Source organism: Anarrhichthys ocellatus, unplaced genomic scaffold, assembly GCF_004355925.1.
Source record: "Anarrhichthys ocellatus isolate YVR2014 unplaced genomic scaffold, GSC_Weel_1.0 scaffold6, whole genome shotgun sequence".
Taxonomy (NCBI): domain Eukaryota; kingdom Metazoa; phylum Chordata; class Actinopteri; order Perciformes; family Anarhichadidae; genus Anarrhichthys; species Anarrhichthys ocellatus.
The window spans coordinates 7515960-7533154 of NW_022280036.1; the positions used below are offsets into that span (position 1 = coordinate 7515960).

At 39.4% G+C, this 17195-nt stretch overlaps 2 protein-coding genes across 3 annotated transcripts; both read left to right on the top strand.

The window, feature by feature from the left end:
• The first annotated feature begins 104 nt into the window (after positions 1-104).
• Positions 105-9554, top strand: dusp22a (dual specificity phosphatase 22a). The gene is made up of 7 exons (XM_031846545.1): positions 105-391; positions 1383-1416; positions 2152-2234; positions 3038-3087; positions 6055-6129; positions 6317-6488; positions 8347-9554. The coding sequence occupies exons 1-7, from the start codon at positions 371-373 to the stop codon at positions 8536-8538; spliced, it is 627 nt and encodes a 208-aa protein (XP_031702405.1). The 5' UTR covers positions 105-370; the 3' UTR covers positions 8539-9554.
• A 1940-nt stretch (positions 9555-11494) lies between these two features.
• irf8 (interferon regulatory factor 8) lies at positions 11495-15413 on the top strand. Of its 2 annotated transcripts, none has more exons than XM_031846937.1 (9): positions 11495-11584; positions 11682-11892; positions 12352-12535; positions 12680-12777; positions 13039-13096; positions 13540-13584; positions 13738-14130; positions 14271-14386; positions 14509-15413. In XM_031846937.1, the coding sequence occupies exons 2-9, from the start codon at positions 11722-11724 to the stop codon at positions 14704-14706; spliced, it is 1263 nt and encodes a 420-aa protein (XP_031702797.1). In that variant the 5' UTR covers positions 11495-11584; positions 11682-11721; the 3' UTR covers positions 14707-15413. The 2 variants fall into 2 exon arrangements, with proteins under 2 accessions (XP_031702797.1, XP_031702798.1); XM_031846938.1 differs by having other exon boundaries at positions 11722-11892.
• The last annotated feature ends 1782 nt before the right edge of the window (positions 15414-17195 follow it).

Consider the following 17195-nt stretch of genomic DNA (forward strand, 5'->3'; position numbering starts at 1 on the left):
ATAATCTGCACGTCCAGATCCCAGGTGGTCTACACATGAGGGGTATGGGACCGTACAGCTGAGCTCACGGCCACACGCTGTGATGTCACTTACCGGATGAACCCGCAGCTGCCGTCGTTTCACGTCAAAACAATCCGGAAGATGATGCAGCATGACGGAACTGTTGTTTGGGGCTGAGACCGTTGAAGCTGAATTGACAACATGTCTGTGGTTTTAAGGACGGTGGTGGGACTTAACAATGTTGTTGAGTAGAAGACAAACATAGATAGTTGTATGAATCTGAAGCCAGTCAAGCGCGGGGTTTGGATTCAGAGTCCATGTTAAAATATCGTAGCAGTGTTAGCTCATCGCACACTGGTTCAGAGTCATCATGGGCAATGGAATGAATAAGGTAGGCTTTGGTTTCGTTTCATGTACAGGTGTTCAATTGTTGTCTGTGGCTTTTTAATGGTAAATTCTGCAAAGTGTAGCTGGTAGCTGCGTGCCTCCCCTAGTGTCGTCATTCAATCGATCACGTGACATGTTTTCCTCTCTCCCACACTGATATGATATAAATGGAAATAGACCAGAGACTGCTTTTTGGATAATGAGTGCAGAAGCCGTAAGTGCGGCAGATAGTTCACCTTTTGAATGTTTCATTAATGTTCAAACATCTACCAAGATTTTAAAATGATAATCCTCTGGGTTGAGATCTGATGACATTAGGTCATCTGGATTCTTATTTTTCTAGATTTCTGATTCATTCTTATGATTGTGTGATGATACCGAACCCAGGGCTGCTGTGTCTGACCTCTGACCCTTTGAGGGATTCATGCAACATTACTCTGAGGATCAAATCAATAGATTATTGCAACGTTGTTATTCTTTATTTTATCTCTCGGCCCAATTATGACTGTGGTATTTTTTTAACCTCCCAAATTACATTGATTCCCATTGCATTAGTTAGGCAATAGAAAGGTAGAATAAATTTGAGCACCGCATGTTTAACAAAAACTAGTAAATTTGAAATTGGTCTTAAATTACTTTGCACAAGTAGATAAATTGGCCATCTGTATTTCCATTCGTAATTGCCTCAATGGGCCCACCATACATTTTATTAGTGTAAATCCAGCTCTTAATTATCCTCAGACACCTTCTGCTTCATGGTACTAGTTCCAAAGTACAGCAACACTCATCACTTTGTCCTGATAATCATGCATCGTTGCTTCAGGCCTTGTATGGCTGTAGGGAATGATTTGCTGGTACTTGGTCCTTAAGCCCTAAGCCTTAAATCCAATCTGGCTCAACCCAGGACATTTGTTCCTTTTCAAGTGAAGATTTTGAAGCTAGACTGTTATAATATCTAACCTGAATGCAACATGTCTGTGACTGCTGCTTCACAGGTTGTCGATGGGCTCTACCTTGGAAATATAAGAGGTAAGACAAACATGATGCAACTTGATTTGATGTTTGTAAATGCGATACATACGTAGCTGGGTCAGGTTAGGCTTTCAGTACCAAAGGCAGAAGGCCACCATTATGGGCCATCAATGCATGTAGGAATGAGTGATGGGCGGATTGATACAGTAGAATATCACAACACCTTACCGTTAGTATTCTTAAACATATTGCTTTGTTTTGTAGACATTGTAATGCAGCACACAGTATTAACAATATGGACAAATATTTTGACAAAAACATTTTGCCCATATTCACTGTAAATGGTGAAAGGTTTTAACTATCAAACATCAGATGTTGTAGCTGAAAATAGTTCTTCTGTCAAAGATATATTTCAGAGTAAAGAGATGCTAACACCTCGCTGACCAACGACAGTTTAAAATAGAAACGGGTGGTGCCTCATGTGAAATGCACAGTCCTCTGTGTGTCCCTCCCTGGCCCCGAACAACCCCTTCCCAGCTAATGTGGCACTTGCAGGTTTCTAACTTTAGCTGCCGCGATGATCTCCTCACATGATGGCACATTGTGCATTGTGGCTAAAATTAGTTTGAATGACGGGAACACGTGACCACAGGGCTAACTGTACCAAATGATGTTGCAGGAGAGTAAACAGTTAACAGACCAGCCTCTGCAGCACTTAACAATCAAACTGGTTGTTGGTGTAACAGTCACTGACATGACTCTAAAATATATTCCTCTTTCTCTTTGTCCCAGATGCAGAAAATAGAGAAAGCCTTTCTAAGAATGGCATCACCCACATCCTGTCCGTGTACAACAATGCTAAACCTGTGTTTGAGGTTCGTGGAAAATCAATGTTGGTTGGGTCAAACTATCTGTACTTTTTGTGAAAACTTTACATTGAGATTTTGGCAGAACTTTGCATATAACAATGTGATGTATCATGTCAGCCAGCTGGGGGTGGTGATGAGTTATGGTTGGAGCGATCGAGTATCGTGCCTGAGATGGGCAGTTGAAATGCTTACTTGTGTGTGTGTGTTCACACACAGGAGGTAATAACTTTAGAAACAATGAGAAGTTTCTTTAGCCGCTCTAATGTAGTGTAATTACGTGGCAATGACTTAAGTGTGATGTATTTAATTCCTGGGCATTAAATGTATTATTCAACACTGTGTTTCTGAGTGTGATATTTGTAGCAGTGATTTATTACAGAGGGCCTTGTTATCCATTGTGCCTGAGCACAGCCCGCAAAATGTTCAGCATGTCACATCCAGGTGTCAGACAAATTCAAGTGTTCAGTCTGTTTCTAATGCTGGTCTTGAACTGTGAGTAAAATATATATTACCTTTGTATTAATTATAGCCCCAGAAAGCATTAATAGTTAAGAGGTTTATTGAGGGACTAGACCCACCTTAAGCTACACATTTACACAATGAATTATTCTGGGTTCCAGACCTAAAAGATATTGGGCTCACGTGGGATAGGTGTCACAGATGCTCACCTGCAAAACCTACCTGGGCTATCATTCTAGTCAATAATATAATAATAATGTAGGGGAAGATTTACAGGTAACATTCAGACATGTATGTATGGCCTATGTTCTTCAATTTTGTTTCAGTTGTTATGCATGTATGTTTTTCAGGACATGACGTATCTTTGTATTCATGCAGCTGATGCTTCCAGCCAGAACCTGTGAGTAAGCACATACACACACACTCAGACACAGATCATACCTCAGATTGTTAAAGTCATTGTCCGTGTGAACTTTGGAAGCACGGATGAGTCAGGCAGTATTATTTCAACACAATTACCCTCCAGATTGTGGCACCAGGGTGTGACGGCTGAATGCAAACGGTTAGAAATATCATATTGGGACTTTACAGTTTAGAAAACTGATTTTTTTTTTTTGTTTTTTATTACATGATTCATGTTGATAGTTCTTTGAATTTTGCTCCTTATCTCTTGACCTTTTAGAAGTAAAGTAGATCCTGCAACATAAAATTAAACATGGAATATTCCTAAAGATAGAGGTGTGTGTGTGTGTGTGTGTGTGTGTGTGTGTGTGTGTGTGTGTTAGAGAGAGAGGAAATAGTGTGTTTAATGTGTCATTGTTCATCAGGACGCAGATTCGGCGTTGAAAGAGGCATGAGCTGTCTCTCCACCCTTGCAGCGGCTGCTAACACAACGCATTAGTCATGGCATTTCTGTTATTTTTTGGTAGGGTCTTTTGACCCTGTGCAGCACTAGCAGTAGTAATTAAACATTTGACACTGGCTAAGGGCACAAAACAGAAGCATCAATCATGTCTTGCAGTTTGAGCATCTATGCAGAAGAGCAGTCTAACGGCTTGCGACTCCTGTTGATGATCCACTTTGAAGTTGGAGCTGGTGAGGGATTTTGTCATTGCAGCTGTTTTGGTGCCTTCCACTGGTTATTTGGGTAATTGGACAGACAGAGGCGTGATCTCAGAAAGTGTTGCATAAATCTCCAATATTTAAATCTCTATATTAAAATGGGGAGAAAGTGGGGACATTTTGATGCAAGATGAATAATTAACCTGCTGACAACGTAGGAAACAAAGATCAGAGGCACCAGAGGAAGGAAAGCCTAGTGTGACATCTGGCTGTTGGTCTCGACTCCCTCTGTCACAATCACTGGTGTGACTGACGGGAGTGGTGAGGCCAACTGACGCAACCCCGTGCTCCCACGCCAGACAGGGAGCCTTTGTGGCCAGGTCTGATTGCCCCTCCCATCTATAAGATCCACAGCAGGGATGGTTTTTGTCATGTTGACTCTTTTTTTCTGGAGCAACTGTAGCAGTTGGAAGCTGTCTGAAAAACCCTAAACTTCCTTAAAGCTTGTGTGTCTGTACTTTGGGATGGATGTCAGTAAGTCAGCTAAAATGACAACCTGCCAGAGCAAGGAAAAACTCTCACAAAACTTTATTAGATAAATCTTGGTCAGGGCTTCAGAAATATCCATTTCTATGATAGTTAGGGATGTAGTGGGTCACGAGTTGCCTGTCAATGTTATTGTAAAGTTGACACGCAGTGCAGTGATGTGATGTCATTCCTTCTAAATTAATACAAGATATTTAATTACCTTAAATGTTGATTTGATGTATTTGCTAACATGTACATGAACCTGATTGTGGAGGGCCAGGGATTCCCCTTCTTTACATTCTCATGACAAGCCTGCTATGGTTTTAATGCACAGTGTGCACTGACCATGAAGGTGTAAACTCATTTGCATCAAACATTTTCAAAATGAGATATGCATTTGTGCAAGGAGTCTGCATGTCCACCATGCTGTACTTGGTTTATAACTAAGAGTATGCCTTTGTTTTGTGTTCAATAGGATTCATTTTGCGTATAAATAATTAGATTGGATAAAAAGTCAACATGCCATAGAGTTGCACCAGCTATTTTTTTCATTTGGAATTGACATTAGTTCAACAGTTTGTTTCAGTATAATTCTCTATATTCAACTGGATAAAACCTCAAATGTTCTGCATATTAAGCAACACAGCTGGAAACCTCTGTGCTAGGAAGACAGAACTAAGTGCTTAGGAGACATCTTTTGAAGAGGACTTTGGATCTCAGGAAGGAGGAAAAAAAAAGTATAGTGGCAGTCAATCTATTTTCGCCCCAGTCTGTTACTCTGTCTGCTATTGAGTAACCAGCATCTGCTCTCAGGAGACAGTGCTATCAGCCATGCACTTCTTGATAATGCAAAACAGTGTTTCCTGACAGTGAACAAGTAGGATATTCGAGGAGCAGTTGCACCAGTGTGCTGCTTGATGTTCATTTATGTTTCAAAAAGCCTAAAATTCTCAGGATTTCTGTGATCTTAAGCAATGCGCAAATTTTTGTTTGTGTTTTTGGGGTTTGGGAACAATAAAATTTGTGCTTTTTATTGGCTTGCATATTTGAGAAGCGTCTTACAAGTGTGTTTGACACAACCTCAGTATGAGTAATAACTTTTTAGTTTGGAGGGCAGAAGCATTTCAACATGAGCGTTCCACCATAAGGCAGGAGGTTCATTTCTGTGTTTTTGATTTACTTTTGTAGACAGAGAATGAATGAATGAATGAATGAATGAATGAATGACTGAATGAATGTTGGAACCTGATGTTATTTTGCAGATAGACAAAAACGAGGACAGTTACTTCCCTTGTCTGTCCCTACTGTCTGAGCTTTGGTCTACCACAGATTTTCAGTTTGAGCAGACCTGACCTTTTTCTCACATGACAAATTGGAGTAGTTAAAGATAAATCCCTACTCCTCGACATTGTAACAAAAACCTATCAAAACTAACTGACCTATTCTGAGACCTGCAGTTTCTACAGTCAAAATCAGAACAGCATCAGGTTATCATAATTTCACCAACTTATTTGAAACATAAAGTCTGGGCCTCAACACAGGAGTTTCAGTTCAAGGTGTGCTTTCTCATATCCTTTACTGTGTAGTCTGTTTTGTTTTTTTTTAGCTTTACAACCCAACATCACTCCACCTTAGCAAAAACAAGCCAGTTTCCTGATTTAATGAGCAACAGTTAAAATGCTATTTTTTCAAAACATTCATTTCTTTATTTTGTACTGCTAAGTGCAGAAAAAAATGTGCTGTATAAAAGTTCCTTTGTTGTCCTTTATCTCTCCAGATTACAGCATTTTAAAGAATGCATCAGCTTCATCCATGAATGTCGCCTGAATGGTGGATGTTGTCTCGTTCACTGGTAAGCTTTTATGTCTAAATCTGTAACCAGCCTCCTCCTGGCCTCTGGGGTAGTCAAGACATGCCGTGTTCATTTAAAAAAAACTGCTCAGTACCTGTTCTGTTATTTACCTCTTATCTGAAAGAAATAAGGTGTTAAACATGAAGTTGCCTTATGACAACAAGCTGTGTGCTTTGCTTTGCTGCAGCCTCGCAGGTGTGTCCCGCAGCACTACCATGGTGGTGGCCTACCTGATGACTGTCACCCACTACAGCTGGGATGAGTGTCTGTCTGCAGTCAAGGCTGTTCGCTCCTTTGTCGGCCCAAACTATGGCTTCCAGCAGCAGCTGCAGGAGTACCAGACGGCACAACTCTCGGAGGTAAACACACAGATACCCACAGAGAGTATCCAGCCCCCTTTTACAGTTTGCAGCCTAAAGTCAAAGGGATTTTAAATTGCAGTCTTTAAGATTTTCTACTAAATATTCCACATTTTATAATGTTTTCCTCACAAGCATAGTGCTAGCTCTAGCTGTACGATATATTAGCATTCTGTAAATGTGACTTCTCACTTGTCTGATATTAGGAATTTCACCTCCACAGCTCTGTGAAGCTCAGTGGACTTCTTTTATTTCCATGATCTCACACTATTGGAGACAAAGTCCTGCCCTACAGTGGTCATAGTTGTCTACTTTCACTTTAAGGAAGGCCACTTATAGGAAATATCAGTTCAAACTTGGTTTCATATCCAATCTGATTTGGAGCATTTTTTTCCCATGCAGACAACATGCCGAACAACGTACCATAGAATACATGACGGATGCTTTTATTAAAAATACTGGTTCAAGACCACAATGGCTTCAAGTCATCAGAAAACTAGGACGCTGTGTTCAAGGATTATTTGTATTTTCACACTTTAGGTGTGAGGAAATTTGTACTTGCATTTTTATTTTGAACCATCGTATCCACAGCATTTTACTATTGGCAGTATGTGTTTTATATATGAGCACATTGTAGATAGCTGTTCACAGCTTTAACATTCTGCAGCATTGTAGTTACTTGAAGGCACCGTGTGATCCCATTACAGTGGCACTGACCCAGCTGCTGAGTAGAGAAGGGGAACTGCAGGGGGTTTGCTCGGATTGCATTAGCTTTGTACTGCTCATCACGTGTGCAGTGTTACTGTCAGCATCTTGCAACATAACATGACTGAAAAAACGCTCGTTGTTTGTAGATTTTGCACTGATTTCGAGGATTTAAAGGGAAACGGTATTTCTGTATTTGTGCTTTCCCACATCTGTGAATCCTCAGATAGAAAGTGAGGAATGCTGAAGACAACAATGTAGTTTAGTCACTAATGCAGCAGTAAAACCTGTGAAATGCACTGAAGTTCACATCCCATAACTGTCTTCTTGCAGGTTCAATGAAAGGGAAAAAAAGTGTCAACTTTGCGGTCTAGAAACATACTGTAATAGTCCAGAATAGGGTGTGGGAAAAAAGGCTCCCACAATTATTCAAATTGGGAAAGAAGGCCACATGGAATAGCTCCATTAGCCAGGTTTGTAATTGTAATTTGTCTGGTGTGGTGGTGTCAATGTTCCATGGATTTTCAAGATGAGAGAAATACAGTAACTTAACTCTTTTTAAAGAAAAGTGTAAGAGATGTTACGGCAAATCCTGAGTCTCACGTGACTGTGTGAGCAAGAACCTTGGCAAAGGCCGTCTGCCCTGCCCTCTCCTCCCATCCGTCAAGTTTTGATTCATCACCTCCTACTAAGAAGAAACTGAGTATATGGATTATTATTTCATGGCACATTTTATATTGTAAAGTTCAGTTCAAACTATTCAATCAACTTTGTACTCACAGTTGTATTTTTGGACCCTTTTATAAAATGAAAACTTATTTAGAAAACAAGTCAGATCCAATGTGATCAAGTTAATTCAAGACTTATGACAGCAAAGTTATGTGGCTTCATGACAAACAGACCCAAGACATCAAGCACAGATCACATAGTACACAGAATACATAGTACACAAATTCTGTTTAAAGACACTGCACTGTCTGTGTATGGTACCACATTTCAAATGTCTCCATTTACATTTTTGTTTTGTGTAGATTTATAGCTGTGAACTAAATAAAATGTTGCCTGTCAAAGCCATTACATGTTTGCGTGAAATATATAGTCGGTAAGATATTAAATAATGCATGTATGTTTTTGTCTGTCCTCTTGTCCCCAGTACCGAACATGGTTACGCTCCAGTTTCCGTCCCAGTCCATTTAATGACCAGGAGCAGGTGGGTGCCCTGCTGAGCCAGTACACAGAGCAACAGGAGAGCCAGAGGAGAGGAGCAGACCGACGCTGGGCCAATCAGGATGGAGGCGTCTCTGCTCGGCTGTCAGACCCGGCTGATCCTGAAAGCAGCAGCTGAAACATGGGCCGCTGATCATGCTAAAGTCCTGCCCAAGGCTGTCTGTAAATGGCAGTACCTATCATTCTGTACTCGATTCCAAATCAACCCCAAGTTGTATCCAACTTTAAGGCCTTTGTACAACTCTGAAAGCATAAGATGAAATATCTTTCATACTTTAATTACAGCTGTCAAATCATTTTAATCTATGGAGGTTGATTTAGAATTGGGCCACAGACTCTTATCAACTACCAGTACCTTTCTTGCTCATTTCACTGAGTACAGCCACAATCGGGGTATCGGTGCTCTCAGACGCCTTACTTCTAAATACTTCAGCACCTTAGCCATGATGAATAAACTACACTCCCATGTGGACTCTTTACATTGTCCAGCTTGGTAGCCTTAAATAAGTGACTGATTATGCTGCCATGAAGGAACATTTTGTCTCCAATTTGGTGCCAATTATTCTAAGCAGTTATTCTGACATGTACCAGTTTGTGTCCAGACTCTTAATGGTACACTCTCTGATCAACACTGGAGCTGGGGAAGTTGGCATAGTTGCCGGGCTGACAGCATACAATTTGTTATGTGCATCCTATGGAAAGCAAGCACTGCTGCTTGCCTGTCATATGTGTAAACACTATTGACTTTGCAATTACCAGTAAAACACACAGTAAACAAATAATGGTCATGGTGTTGTTCACAAATACGCTTGCTGCTTCATGCAACTAGGAGTAACATCTGGAGTAAGTTTCCAAATTGGTAAAATGTTCCTTTAAATAATACATAGGTTGAGATGGAAAGCTACATAAAGCGTTGCTGAATTAAACTACAACTACATATATATATAACTATAATGCGAAAGTCTTCCTGATTTTACTGAATCTCTGATTTATCTTTTTATTGTGACAAAGCTGATTTATACATTATGGGTGTTATAGATGAATGGCTATAGCCAATTCTTTTAACTGTATTCATGGTGTTTTTGTTTGTTTTATACTAAAATGAAGTGGAAATGCTAATAAATCTGTACTATCATCACTATGGTATGTGTCTGTGTATGAGTAAAAGTAATTCTGGGCAGAGAAGATTACTATGTACGTGTTATTGTATTTCACAGCTCACTTCTAGATAAGCTGCTTGTCTCATGGGGCAGCTTGACAAAAAAAGAGAAAGCAGAATAGCTTTTCTTGAATGTCGGTCCACGTTGACGATTTGAGAGGTTCCTGGGTTGTACTCAGCAGATCCCCTGCTAAAGCTGCTTTATACTAAGACCCAGGGTGTGCAGGTTCATGAAAAAAAAACCTGTATTGTACATGTTTTACTACCAGACAATAACTATCAACGATAAAAAAAAAGAAATGCTTAAAACACTGTGAGTTTCTTTTAATTTTAAAAAATTAGTTAATTACACAAGAGAAATTACAACAAACCATTATATCAAATTATCAATGAAATATATAATTCTACATTTTATACACAATATAAGAAGACTTCACAGGAACAGATCAACCGGTAAAATGAAATCAAAACCATATTTAATGAAAGAGTTATTATGGATTACCTGATGACTAAGAAGGTACAATTGGCAGATGGTATCGCTCAGCAGCTGTATTACTCAAGTGGTGAGCGATATAATCTGTCACCAGATAAGATTACTACTACAGTGACTTTGAATGGCTCACATTATTGTACTGTGAACATACCTAAATCAATAACACAATTCATATTTTCATTCTCTCGTTGGTCCTGAGACACATCAAGTCTACTGAAACTTGTCAGAAATGCATCGTCAATGTTTTCACTTTCTGAAGAACATCAACATGCTCTCATAAAATCTTCCAAGGAATACATAGTCACTTGTTTACATGGAATTCATTTCTGTGGGGGAGGCCAGTGGGGTTGTATTAAAATCACTTTAGTGTTTTTGGCTTACAAATTGTAATGAAGTTAAATTGAAATTGAGTTTATTTGTATAATATTCCCACTAACCATATGTGCTAATAGACCTTTCATGGCTGACAAGATGAATTGTGATTAGGCATTAATATGTGTATATGGTCAGGTGTCGTGGTCAGGGGAAAAATGCCTGAAAAACTTTCTAAAACTTTCTAAAACCTGAGCTAATGTCTTGTGTCCAATTAATCGCCTAAAACTCCAAAATGATTGATTCACTATCACATAAGACTAAGAGAAACAGCAAACCCGCAAAACTGAGAAGCTGAAACACGGGAATGTCTGCTTTAAAATGACAAAAGATATTGAATATATTTTCTGTCAATCAAATAATCAATGAATTGACTAATGTATTCGCTCAGTCCCAAAAGAATATTACAGGGATGATATGACTTTATGGAGGAAATGATAACTTGCTCTGTTAAAAGAAACCATCATTTATATTATGTATTATCATTACTTGATTGGCGTTTGACCCATGAGCCGGATGATGATGGTGGACAATTATAATTTGATTTATTTGTTAGCCCAGTGTGAATCCTTCTGATGACAAGCACGGATATTATTCAGAACAACATTTTCCTAATTACTATTCCACCATCATAATTAATAGACAAGGTTGTCTCCTAGGACATCTGGCATCAGCCTACTGAACCAGCATGCAGATCTGTATAGATAGTGTACCTGATCTATGTTTCTCAGCAGTAACCTACTGAGTGGGTGTCAGCGGGACACATCACCTTGAGTTAGACCGCAGAAATCCCCCACAGCACAGGGTAACTTGTGACTCTCCGGGTTTATTCAGCGCTCCGCATCTGCGTAACTATTCGCGTGGGCAGCAGCTTTACAACCTTCGCTTCTGTCAGGCCATTTCTTGTAAATGCCCGCAGTTAGGAGAAAAAAACTCTTCCGGAATGGGTAGGTCTACTGAAGCTTCAAGCACTCATTGGTCAGCGTGATGCAGCGTTGTCAAATCATGTCCCAGCGATCTCATTCATAACACGGAGAACAATAAACTCGATTGGCATGTTAGAGGGTGAAGCTGAACTCACTTGATTAAATCTGACAGGCAGCCATCCATCAGCGTCTCTGGATAACAGCTCAACCAACTGTAAGTGCTTTTACTTTTGATTTCTACTCTAAGGGTGAACGTTGTAGAATACAATACACGTTTAGTTTTACATACGAATTATATCCTCATCATTTAGGTACAAGGGAACAATCCAAAAACAACTTTTCTCCATCAAGATGTCAAACTCGGGAGGTCGGAGACTGAAGCAGTGGCTGGTGGAGCAGATCCAGAGCGGGCAGTACTCCGGACTGCAGTGGGAGGATGAAAGCCGCACTATGTTCCGAATTCCATGGAAACACGCAGGGAAACAGGATTACAACCAAGAAGTAGACGCGTCCATTTTTAAGGTATGACAGCACTCTCGTCTAGTCCCGTCGATAGAACAGCCTACTGTAGACGCAGTTTTACTTTTACGCAGCGCTGTGCGTAAAAGTAAAACTTGATCACAAATCTTGAGTCTTGAGTTCTTTTGTGGTCCGATGTAAATAATCATTTATACCTTTACATTTCATTGTTGTAACTTTTTTGTAGCATATCAAACTTAATCCTTCCACACTTTAAAAAAATGTAATAAATTAATTTTATTTTTAGATAGTAATACAGCGAAAGTCATGTAAAGCATGTAAAGTTATTTTAATATAAAATATCAATTTGTAAATGTTAAATTGTAAATGCCAATATTGATATTAATGTAAATCAGACTTTATCTTTCTCTTTCTTTCTGAGGGTTGAAAAAAAATGTTTTTCTTGTAGCATCCAACTTCTAATACACTACCATATTTAATATTTTGTTTTTCCCTTCACAGGCCTGGGCTTTGTTTAAAGGCAAGTTTAAGGAGGGGGACAAGGCTGAGCCTGCAACATGGAAGACCAGACTCCGCTGTGCCCTGAATAAAAGCCCTGACTTTGAGGAGGTGACAGAAAGGTCACAGCTGGACATCTCTGAGCCCTACAAAGTCTATCGCATTGTACCCGAGGAAGAGCAGAAGAGTAAGTTTGTGAAAAATTGATCTGTCCTCAAAGTCAGCATTGATGACCTTTAACAGATGTTGCATAGTGCTATCATTATAATTGCCAGCGCAGTGCATGTTGTGCCATTAACCGAGTCTTCGTGTATTCTTCTTTCACCTACAGATGGCAAAAGCTCAGTGATGACCATGACAGCTATCAGCTCTGGTGATATCACTGACATGGACTGCAGCCCTGCAGAGATAGAGGAGCTCATTAAAGAGGTGAGACTACCTCACAGTTTAAATTATTTATTTAAACATAAACCTTACCTCTCTCTCTCCTCTCAATCAAATCTAATACAATCGATGCACCTTCCCTTTATTTTCATTCAGCTTTGGGTCACTTTTTTTCTGATTACCACACTGTGCTCTCTACTCCAACACATGTTGCAATGAGCCTGCCCAGCACCCACTTGGTCTACATGATTGTATACAAAGGTTCTTTTGTTGACAACAGCTTCTTACGTTGTTGTCTTTTTGCAGGAGGAAGGCTGTAGTATACAGGCCAGTCCAGAGTATTGGTCCCAGGGCAGCATCAATGGTAAGACAATATTTTCTAGTTAATATATAACATACTCCCCTGACTAAATTAAGCTGTTCACAGCACAGTCAGTGTTGTGGCTAGAAGCTGCAACACATCTTAGCGTTGTGTGTTATTTCTCGAGTAAGACTGTTTGTTCATTGAGAGGTATGATCTTTAATGACTTCGTTTGGAAATAACCCCAGTGGAAAGCTAAATGGCATGTCCCTGTGATTGTGGGTGCTAAATAGAGGTTATTTGCTTGTCTGTTGAATTCTGCAATGGAAGAATTGACTAACATCCTGTTGAAGTCTGCTGACTAAGAGGATTATTTCATTTTGAGATCCTGCTAGAGAAACTGTATTTCTGATGATGCAACAAAATAATGACATGACAGTGTGGTCGTGCATGTCCACTGTTGTAATAAAGGCCTTAACTCATAATTTTCCTTCTGTATTTCACAGCTTTCCCTCATCAGGACCCTTTGCCATCAAGCAATCTCAGCTCAGGTATTCATTTATGCTATCCATGAAAGCGTCACAATAACATCAGATCTATAGTTAGACATGAACAGTAATAATAACACCACAGGCTGTTTGCATTTCGACATTTGCACTTATTGTTTTCCATTTGCAAAGCTCACCAAATGTTCTCTTCTCTAGCTTTCTCCCAGATGATGATCAGTTTCTACTATGGAGGAAAATTGATGCACACCACACCTGTAACTCATCCTGAAGGCTGCCGGATCTCCCCACAACAGCACCTGGGTCGTGGAGCGCTATACAGTTCAGACAGCTTGCAGAATGTTCATTTCCCTCCTGCTGAGCTCATCGAATACGACCGCCAGCGCCATGTCACACGCAAGCTCCTGGGCCACCTGGAGAGAGGTGTACTGGTCCGTGCCAACCAAGAGGGCATCTTCATCAAAAGGCTGTGCCAGAGTCGGGTCTTCTGGAGCGGGCTGGGAGAAGGGGGCTCACAATACAGCCCCATGCCTTCTAAACTTGAGAGGGATGCTGTAGTCAAGATTTTTGACACAGGAAAGTTTCTTCAAGGTGAGCATCTATGTTTTTTCAGTTATTTGAAAGCTCAAAACACATAATATTTCTAATCAATGCTTAAAACAAGCAAAATCATAATGGAGGATTGATAACTGGCAACGATTGTTTTAACAGCTGTACTTTGTATGTTCCAGCTCTACAGATGTACCAGGAGGGTCAGTTTCCTGCTCCTGATCCGGCAGTGACTCTGTGTTTCGGTGAGGAGCTGCATGATCTGAGCAATGCCAAGAGCAAACTGATCATTGTGCAGGTAATACCAGTCAAATCATAATATGCGTCCCACTCAAATCCAAGACAGAAAAAGACCAATCACTGCAAATGATGTTTGTTGACCAAAAAAACACATCCTTCTGTCTGCTCTCCCAATGGCAGATCACTATGGTGAACTGCCAGCACCTGCTGGAGGCAGTGAACATGCGTCGCTCCCAGCCTTACTGCACCAACCCGAACCTGGAGATGTCTGATAATGTGGCCAGTGACCAGATGGCCCGCATCTACCAGGACCTGTGCAGCTACAGCGGCCCGCAGAGGCCAGCCTGCTACAGGGACAACATGCCCATCACCGCCTGAAATGGGAGCAGCAACATACCTGCCAGGAGCTCTTCAGCATGGACCACACTGAATGTACAACATATTACAGACATTTCTTATTTTCCTAACATACAAGGTATTTCAGGTAAATGCCAGTATTACAAGTAGTTTTGACTTTTTAAGTTTATACCAAATCACAGTGGAGACATAAATATAAGGAGTAAAGCTCTTACAGTAAAACTTTTGAAATGCAGCTCAATATTAGGATGTCCCAAATATTTTGTATATCAGTAATTTCTGTTGTTGTACAGCGCTAATACAAACTCTATGTCTAGCTTCTGCTTTTTTAGTATAAGAGAGTGTTTTCATCCAGCTCAAGAGAATAAGTGTTATATTTTCATGTTACACACATCTCAAGAACATATTTTATAAATATATATATATATAAAATGTTATAATAGTTTTGATACATACAATGATTTCCGTAGTTTTGATGTATAGAATTTAATTCTCAAAGCTGAATTCACTTTTTTGTTTTTGCCATTAAGATGGTAATGGATGGAGGAGATGGATTTTGTTTTGATAATTTTCTATTTTCTTTACAGTAAATGAAAAATCTTTTTATGACTTGATAAAAAATTGCATGCTATTTTAAATGCAATGTTGCATTATATTACAGATAGGTTTTACTATCAGATTGGTTTTTTTTAAACTGCATTTCTAGTAAAACTAAGTTTGTTCTAAACTGCACGTGCTTGTCTTTATAATGATTTTGTTTTCTTTCATTTTGATCGCTTCATTATTACAAAAGTGTCCAAAACCAAATGTTCCCCAGGATGAACATAGGACCATGTTTAAGCTCAATAGCCACAAATTACATCTGGTTTCAATTGCTGTCAAAAGCATACAATATGTTAGGTAATATGTCCAGGTAGTCATTTCAACCGTTTCATTTATCTTTTCACAATTAAAATCAATGTGTGGAACTATGAACTTATACTGTAACTGCATAACCAACATGGATAACATAACTTTGACACAAACGATAGTAAGCTTGATGTTTGCGGTGGATTACCTATGCTATGCTATGCTATGTCTCTGCAACTTGAAACCCAAGTGAAGTGAAAACACACCATTGGTGCATGTCAGGTGGGATATGGCAAAATTGAATAACAAGTAATTCTGCCGACAGCATATTTTCTGTCTCACAATTAATGCTTGACTGACTTTATCTCGCGCTTGATAGATGAAATATTCAAATCTACACTACTGTTTCAATGTCTGCACCATTAGATTAAGTTAAACACTTAATAATAACTGCCTTATGCATACTTTAATTCATAAATCCCCATAATCTAGTCCAATTCATGAAATATGTTGATATATATTTATGATCTTAATAAGGATTTGAAACTCTGAACTTTGAACATTGCTTGGCTGCACACAATACAAATATTTGTGGGGATGAAGGACATTTCACATTCATTTACAATTTTTGCAGACATGTGAAATTATAATATGAATTTCATATTGTCTGCGACAATGAGGAATTACTAAAGATTGAATTTAAACATTTTGTTTAAAAAATGTTTTATCGCATTATCAGGAAACTCTTTACTAAAAAGGCTTTTAGTTCTTTTCGTTTGACTACTTTGCAGTTTATAGAGGAAACTCCTCCACTACCTTCACTATGAACACATACTGTTTATTATTATTCCGGATCAGGAATGATGAAACTAAAAGACTGCATGAAACTAAAATGAGGATTTAGGCTACTTAAGGCAGCTAAACTCTCCCCCCTCCTACATGTCCCTGCTGAGTAACAGAGAAAGGACAAGAAGAGAGGTGACCAACTGGAGCCGAATGATTCACGATGAGACAACGATATCCCTTCTTCTTCTTCTTCTTCTTCTTCTTCTTCTTCTTCTTCTTCTTCTTCTTCTTCTTCTTCTTCTTCTTCTTCTTGTCCTGTGCCTCGCACAGTTGGTCATTAAAGACCAGGGGGCAGATGACAGTGTCATCTCACACATCAAACTGGGTGAATAGTGGAAATATTGGCAGGGAATTGCACACAACCTTTTTGGATTAAGCGATATGGAGACACACAGACACACACAAACACACACGGACACACTGTAAGGTGATATCCAAACCGAAAGAAAGCCTGTCTCAGGGGAAATTGTCTGAATACCTAAAAAGTGTAATCATAAATACATGACTATAAGGTCTCTAAATAAAAAGAATACAACTTGTATTCCCACACAATAAATTACTTGTATATAAACATATTTTTAGAGGCTGTGTAGCTCAGTCAATTTCTTATTTTTAATGAAAAGTATGTCTGCTGTAATGACTCACACAGATCACATAGTGCAAGAAGTCATGTGCTTTTCACATGACATCTCTGGATAAAACCTTTCACTTAAATTAGAATATCTAATCAATGGTTCACTGACTAAAAACACAGGTGGGATGTTGTGGCTGTGTATGTGTGCGTGTGTGTGTGGTTATCTACAGGGGAGTTCTGT